Source organism: Capsicum annuum, chromosome 3, assembly GCF_002878395.1.
Source record: "Capsicum annuum cultivar UCD-10X-F1 chromosome 3, UCD10Xv1.1, whole genome shotgun sequence".
NCBI classification, from domain to species: domain Eukaryota; kingdom Viridiplantae; phylum Streptophyta; class Magnoliopsida; order Solanales; family Solanaceae; genus Capsicum; species Capsicum annuum.
The window spans coordinates 234439441-234447363 of NC_061113.1; the positions used below are offsets into that span (position 1 = coordinate 234439441).

General features: G+C 33.4%; 1 protein-coding gene across 4 annotated transcripts; it reads left to right on the forward strand.

Moving 5' to 3' along the window:
* The first annotated feature begins 2882 nt into the window (after positions 1-2882).
* On the forward strand, positions 2883-7512 carry LOC107862969 (uncharacterized calcium-binding protein At1g02270). Of its 4 annotated transcripts, none has more exons than XM_016708693.2 (10): positions 2883-3390; positions 3558-3662; positions 4006-4111; positions 4639-4859; positions 4979-5055; positions 5142-5250; positions 5336-5461; positions 5844-5954; positions 6089-6196; positions 6555-7512. In XM_016708693.2, the coding sequence occupies exons 1-10, from the start codon at positions 3244-3246 to the stop codon at positions 6789-6791; spliced, it is 1347 nt and encodes a 448-aa protein (XP_016564179.1). In that variant the 5' UTR covers positions 2883-3243; the 3' UTR covers positions 6792-7512. The 4 variants fall into 4 exon arrangements, with proteins under 4 accessions (XP_016564179.1, XP_016564180.1, XP_016564181.1 ...); XM_016708694.2 differs by having other exon boundaries at positions 6558-7512; XM_016708695.2 differs by having other exon boundaries at positions 3564-3662.
* Positions 7513-7923: the final 411 nt, after the last annotated feature.

The window sequence follows — 7923 nt, forward strand, 5'->3', positions numbered from 1 at the left end:
ATTTTTTTAAAATAAAAAATTAATACTCAAATTTGATATGAAAATTAGGACAAAAACTCTAACATTTGTCTAAAATATTTTGGGATTATAGTTTGAAATTATATTTTTTTAACTAATTTATTATATTTGAGAGATGTGATAAAATAATTTCAAGTTAACCAGGAAAAGTAAAAATATTTAGGATAATTTATATATATATATATATATATCCCAAAGTCCCTTTTTTTCTTCATCAACGTCGCTACTTTCGGCGAAAACGAATTATTCTTGCAGGCAGGCCCACTTTATATTCATCTCTAACCAATGAATGCTACAGATACTTTTTGATCTTATCACAATTTCATTCTTTTTTCTTTGTGCCTTTTGTGGTGATTTTAAGATCATTACAGTCGAATATTAGCCACCTAAAAAGGAAAGATTACAATATGTTAATTTGACAAGAACTTCACTAAATCTAGAATATTCTTTTAGAAAATCCAGACACAAATTAAGAAGAAGAATTTAGAGGGAGAATTTATTTGGATACTGTTCTTGTTGAGCTGCCTTAGTGCTGTCAACGACAAATCATTGCCTATCTATACCAGGTGACTAATATTTAACTAACCAAATCTTAACTACTAACTATTAACTACTATAACACTAACTACTTCAGTTAACAGCTAACTGCAGTTAATACACACAAGTAGATGTTTTATTAGTAAACTTCTCACTTTTGTACATGTGGTTAATACCTTTACGCAGTTGAATTCAAATAAATTTTATTTCATAATTTAAAAGGTAAAATTAATTTATTTTAGTTTAATTTGATTTGTTCCAGTGTACGGACGGACTCGACTAATTTTGAACCGAGATGTTACATTGTTGTCACTATACAATCCGTCTCAATTTACGTGATGATATTTGATTAATCACGACATCAAGAAATAAAAGAAAGACGTTAAGAATTTTTAATCTAATATAAGCCATAGATATTTGTGGGTATAAATAATCTCATTAAGGTATATTTAAATTTAAATGATAACTTATAAATATATCGTTTTTTTTTTTGGATTGACTGAAAAAGAAGGGTCACAAGACTGAAGTAATAATATTTTATATATCAACTTTTACGCATTGATATTTAAGGTCCATCCTTGTTCAGTCAAATGGCATGTCCTTCACGTTAGAAAGTTGGGGGGATTTTATGAAAATGTTGTTTGGGAATTAATTAAACCCAATTTTTACCTAACAGTATTTCATAAAATCAAAATATTTAGCTTACTAGTGTTAGTGGTATTACACTTCAAATGAAATTTTAAGTTGCACAATTAGAAACTTATTTTGAAATATGCGCAGCTAGTGTATCCTACATCTCCTTAACTTTAGTGACTATTTTCCATGCTTGCGTACATAATACAAGAAGTTATTATCTTGGAGGACAAAAAAAAGAATGTTGGAGAAGTTAAAAGGTGCAAAACTCACAAATACGAACTCTATTAAAGTCGAGATTATTGATTGAGAATGATCGATGTACTTACATCCATCGTGAGTGTAGAGTGTACTGAAGAAAATAGCTTAGCGTTGATTATATAAACTGTATAGTACAATACGAGTTTATTTCAACCTTACTGAATGTCATGAGGAGCTCATCTTTTTATTATATTCTATAAATAAAAATAATGAATGAAAATTATTTTCAATCTCTAACTTTACTTTAAAAAAATATTCTCAGAACATGCAATTTTCATCAGAAATTCATTTTCACAATAAGTCATGATCTTCCACATTTCTCCAGGTGAATGGACCAAATCCCAAATCATCTATTTGTCTGCTTACGAGCGACGACTAGCAATTTGGACGATATAAAAAAGGAGAAAAAAAACATGCATAATGGTGGAACACTTTGCCTCCATTCACTTTAATTTCTTTTACTTATAAGTTATAATATAATTATTGAAATATAAAGGAGAATAACACTTCCAGTCCTTCAGTTATTAATGAATTCTGATTTTGGCAGTATAATACATGATTTGACATATTTTATTTAATTAAAGTGTATGTTTTTGATCCTTTTACGAAGAAAATATATTTTTTTGAATTATTTTAAACTTATATTGCCATTAAATAGAGGATAGCAATACAAATTTAACATACCATATGAGTAATTAAACACAAGGTAATTTTTAGTTTTGATAAATAGAATTATATGATATCTTACCGGTGGATCCCCCCTCCAAAAAAAAGTTAAATAATAAAACAGTTAATAGGTTGTAAAAAAAATAAGTGAAAAAAACAGTTAATAATTTTGAAAAGTTGCGACTATTGAAAAGCAAAAGAAATAAAAAAAACAGTTGATAATTTTGAAAAGCTGCGACTATTGAAAAGCAAAGGAAATTGAAAAAAAATTTAGGGATCAAAAAAGCTTCAGTCATGATGATTTAATTCTTCTCGTTTTATTGGGCAGTTTTTAGTACTCCCTCCATTTCTTTTTTATATCCCCTTTAATTTTTTTAGGAATAATTTGATCAATATCTTTCTATCATATTCTTGCATAAATTATCAAGTTCATAAATTGAAAATTTCTGTTTTGATAAATTAGAGTACTAATTTTGAAAGAAGTATAAAATTAATTAAGAATATATAAGGAAAATTACTTTTACCCAGAAAGAGCAAATAAAAAAGAGAGCAGTAATAGTACGGTTAGTACGGTATTTTTGCAAGTGGGACCCCAATACAATATTCTAAACAAATCAGATACTTCCTTCATTTTTTACAACCTTTACAAATTAAAGGTCTGAGAATATCATATTTTATTTTTAAAAAAGTAAAATAAATAAATAAAGAAAAACAAAATACTATACGAGTATTATAAAGGGAAAATAGGAGAGGAGGAGAAACATTCACTGGCACCCATAAAAAAAAAAAAAAACAATTTATATATTTCAAACCTCCCCACTTCTCTCCCATTCATAATTCATAATACCTTATTCTTTTTTTGTTTGTTTTTCATCTCTCTAAAAATCTCTCTTGCGCCAATACTTTCATTTCATTGTTGCCCACATTGGCTCTTCTTCTCTAAAGTTTTCCATAACAATTTGCCTGTGAATTTCGACTTCCGTTTTTTCTAGTCGTAAAGGGTATTTTTTTTGGTCCCTGAATTTGTCAGGCGTCTATTTTTGTTAATCATTGGGTTTAATTGAGGGTTGTTTGGTTTATTATACATTTGTTTGTTTACGGAAATTTGTATGTGCTAATACTTGAATTATGGGAAGGAAAAATAGAGGAACAACGAAGAGGAGGGTCAGAAGAATTGGAAACTATGCGATTGCATCGTCAATTGATGAGCCCAATTCAATTTCTTGTACCACCTTCAATATTCTCGCACCCATTTATAAAAGACTCAATCATGAGGTACTTTTTGCTTTTTTCAATTGCGATTCTCGTCGCTATTTTTATTTTTTACTACAAGGGAAGTCGGGAACCCGCAGCCCCTATCCTTTGGGTGCCCTGAATTTTTTGTTAAGGATTTGTTAATTGAGAATTTTTCTGCTATATGTTGATTTTTACTGTGAATTTAGGACCAGAGTTGCAGAGAAAGCGATTACAAGGCAAATTGGTTGAGCAGGAATAATAGGATATTGGATTGGTTGTTGTTTGAGAGGTCTTCCATTATTTGTCTTCAGGTTGGATATTTTAATCAATTTTTGTAAAAAGAAAATAAATTAATGTATGCATTGGTTATTGAGATGTCATTAGGCATTCTTCCCGTAGCTAGCGTTTGACCATTAAATTTTGAATATATATCATCAAATTTGATCAAAAATTGAGAATTTATCTTCAAATATATGTTTGGCGATCAAAATTTTGGAAATCCGGTCTTCAAATAGTTTTAAGTTTACAAAGACGGGCTCCAACCGAACTTTTAAGTTTCAACTATCAACTTCAAAATCTATATGGCTAGACGGGAGCTTATTGTTTATAAAGTGAAGCCCTTGATGATATTAAAGTTTGTTATATTGATTACAGGAAGTTTGGGTTGGGAATGAAGAACTTGTTGGTATGTATGACAAGAGGCTAGGAGATGCCAGATATATCAATTTCAAGCTTGCACGAACCAATAATCGCGGTGATGGTACTCCTCTTTCCTTTATATTCTATTGTATTCATCCTCCAGAAAGAAAGTAGAAAAGTTTTTTCAGAAAGGTTTTGTTTTGGGAAGGGTTTATACTGAACTTTTGACAAGGTCTAATAGCTGTTTTCTCCTATATTTTAATTGCCATCCCACACCAAGCAAGCTAATGAACGAGCTTCTTTAAAGAAATAAATTGTAGTTTTAAGTTCTTGCCATGTTGAACAAGTCAGAATTTGTTGAACTGCCTGAGAAAATGTGGTTGACTTGATGCATTTGCAAATATTGAAAGACCTTTTCAAGTCTGCTGTGTCTTGAAGGAGAACTTGGTATCCAATAAGTCAATTTACCTGAGAGAAAGCAGTAGCTATTATTTCTGATTTTTCAAAGTGCTACTTTGTTGAATAATCTTTTGCTGATCTCTTTGCAAAGTGCACAGTATTGCCTTAGGTCTTAGCTATGTTGGTTGGTTTCTTCCCTCATTCATAATGATTCATTGTTTAATTGCTTCATATCTTCTTCTGATTTAGGTCTGCTGACCGCTGTTCATAAGGACTACTTCAGGGTTATAGCCCACAGAGAGTTGCTTTTCAATGATTTTGGAGACCGTGTTGCTCAGCTATTGCATGTTGAACTAACTGCACCTTTCGCACAATGTCGAACCAATAATGTTCGGCAAGAAATGTTGATAGTGAACACACACCTTTTGTTTCCTCATGATTCAAGTTTCTCTATGGAACGACTGCGACAGGTACACTAATCTTTATAAGGTCATCTTTGCTCCTCAACAGAGCGAAGATCTACTGCAAACTATTCTGATACCTCTGTCTTCATTTAACCTTTCACCTGTATCATGATGCACTTGCACAGGTCTACAAGATATTGCAATATGTGGAATCATATCAGAAAGAAAATAAACTTAACCCCTTGCCAATCATTCTGTGCGGGTAATTCTTCAACTACCTTTTCCTTTTTTTGTTTTTGGATATCTACGTCACTGGTAGATTTTGCTAAACCCATTGTAATTTTGAAGCGACTGGAACGGGAGCAAGCGCGGCCATGTTTACAAATTCCTCCGATCTCAAGGATTTGTGTCATCATATGATACTGCTCACCAGTACACTGATACTGATGCTCAAAAGGTTCCCTACCTTCCATTGTTTATTCTACTCTTGACCCTCGACACTGCAAACATCCTTTGATGCTGATGTCTTTTCTATTTTTCAGTGGGTGAGTCACCGTAATCACCGCGGAAACATCTGTGGTGTGGATTTTATATGGCTTTTGAATCCAAATAGCTACAGAAAATTGCTGAAAACAAGTTGGAGAAATGCAATTTTCAGTATGTTCAAGGTAAAGATAATATTCTTTTTTCCTTAGTAGCTGGTCGTTGTGCATTCTCTGATTATATGTAGCTATCATGTTTGCACAGCATTTCACTTCTGTCACAATAGGAAACTGAAACTTGATACACATTCCTTTTATTCAAACTGGCTGTCCTATGGTGTAATTCCAATTTTATGTGAAATATTTTTGTGAAGGCCCTGAATCTGGTGGTTTTTCTCTGAATTCTATATTTAGCCAAGAGTGCAAGAAGTAAGATTAATCCCTGGTCCTTGGTCCACTTTATTTTGCACATGAACTTGTGTATGAAATGTTTGAGTTTGTTCCGCATAGTAAAGATTGGAATTTTCTGCTTAAAGAGTACTGTTTCTAACTATTGCTTCAATTTCAGTATCAACTTCGTCGAGCCTCGTTGACTGAGAAAGATGCATTTGCTTTCCTTAAAGCTGACAGTGATGGCGATTACATTACATATGATGGGTTTTGTGAAGCACTCCGGCAGGTACTTTCAAGTCGTGAACTCATACATCCCTGCCTTTGTACATGTCGGATTGAATTTCCAGAGGATTTTCTGTTCTTTCTATATCTTATTCAATCTTCTGAAATGATGCTAAACATTTTTACCCTGACCCACAGCTTAATTTGATTGGACAATGCTATGGGCTGAGTGCTGAGGAGATAAAAGATTTGTGGTTGCAAGCAGATATAGATGGAAATGGAGTTCTCGATTACAATGAGTTTCAGGTATTGATGCTCAGTGATTTAGATAATTTCTACTGTTCTCTTCTGTGATTGAGTTATTTCTTATGTTTTTATCTATCCACATAATTCACAAGTTGGTTCATTATAAAGCTGGAGTGACATTGTTTTAAACTTGAACACGCTTTGGCTGATATCATGGTGTATTTAAGAGCGTAGCAATCCCACTAGTTACTTCTGTATTTGATTTATTGGTGAAACCCATATTTGTTTTAGCACCAAACAGTCTACATTTGACTTAACTTTCTAGTTTATTAAACTTGGAAGCAATTTATCTTCACGTAGGAATAAAATGTATCTTCCAATTGACTTTCAAAAACTGACTATTTCTATAATCAAATAGCAGCATCGGGTATGGAATCCCTCACGGTCAGAGCAAAGAGATGGAATAAGCGATGATTCATGGGACGACGTTGTTAGTGATACAGAGGAAACAATTGGTTTTAGTATCAAGGATGCAGTTCTCTTCCCCACAGAAGCCGAGAAAGGAACATGGCCCGAAGATTATTCACTTTCTGATCATGCCAAACTTACTGTGGTATTTTCGCCTGTAAGAATGTTATGCAGTCAATTGTCCTGATAGTTTCTTGAATGTTGATTGCCTTGAAACTGAAGTTAAGTAAAAAAGACTTGAGGGATGTAGCCAGACTTCAGGATTCTCAAATTGCTTGCCTGAGTTCTCGAACTGGGAGACTTATGTTTGGTTCCAACTGAGCTCTGCTGAAGATTATAATACCATCTTGGGGCACGTAGGGCTGCTGAGTGTTTTAGTACAAGAGCTTCTCACTTCTTTAGAAGAGTGTGGCAAAGTGGAGGCTGACGCCTTTATGCTGGAGTTCATTCAAAGTGGCTATCCATGTCGATCAATACCTACTCTAGCTCAGCGTACATTACTAATGAAATGGACCTACAAAAACGAAAGGGTACCTCCGTAACCAGTTATCCATAATATCAAATAATCATTTTCATTTATCTCTGGTCTAAATGTCGTAGTGGGGTTCATGTCACGGTAGCGGTGGAAGTACATAGAGGAAGCAGGACATGTAAATATTTAGCTTTAAAGAAAGATGTAGTAGTTTAGAGTCGATCTTCTTTGTAGTCGACTGAGCATTTTGACAGCTGCTATGTTCAGTCTGATATTATCATTACGTAATACTCGTAAAATGATGTTTGTGCACTGGGTTTCTTTTTGTTGATGCACTCCTTCATAAAGTTTTACTTCTGCACATAAGTAGCAGTTTTTGAAATGTTATTCTGGTCTTGGCAAATAAATGGGGATTATTCTGTCTCTTGAATTGGTAGATCTTCTGTTGGTAACCGTTTTGACTGATCAATTCATTAATTCATTGTGAGTTACTATTTGATATCCCCTTCTCAAACATAAATAGAGTAGTAGTCGTCATGCAGGACATGAGACTAATAATTCCAGGGTGGCAAAATCAGTCCATAAATCCATGTTCTGTCCAACCCTTTTAGGTTTTGGCAGATCAATTGCCCCGCTTGTTGTATTAAGGGATAATTAAGCCAAGCCAAGTGACCATTCAGTCATCTCTACAACAACATAATATCCGGTGTATTTCCACATAGTGGGGTCTGGAGGTAAAGTGTACACAAACCATACCACTACCTCAGATGAAGTAGGAGGTTGTTTCCGATAAACCCCCGACTTAGGATCGATAACAGTAAACAAACACAAGATAAGTGCATATAAA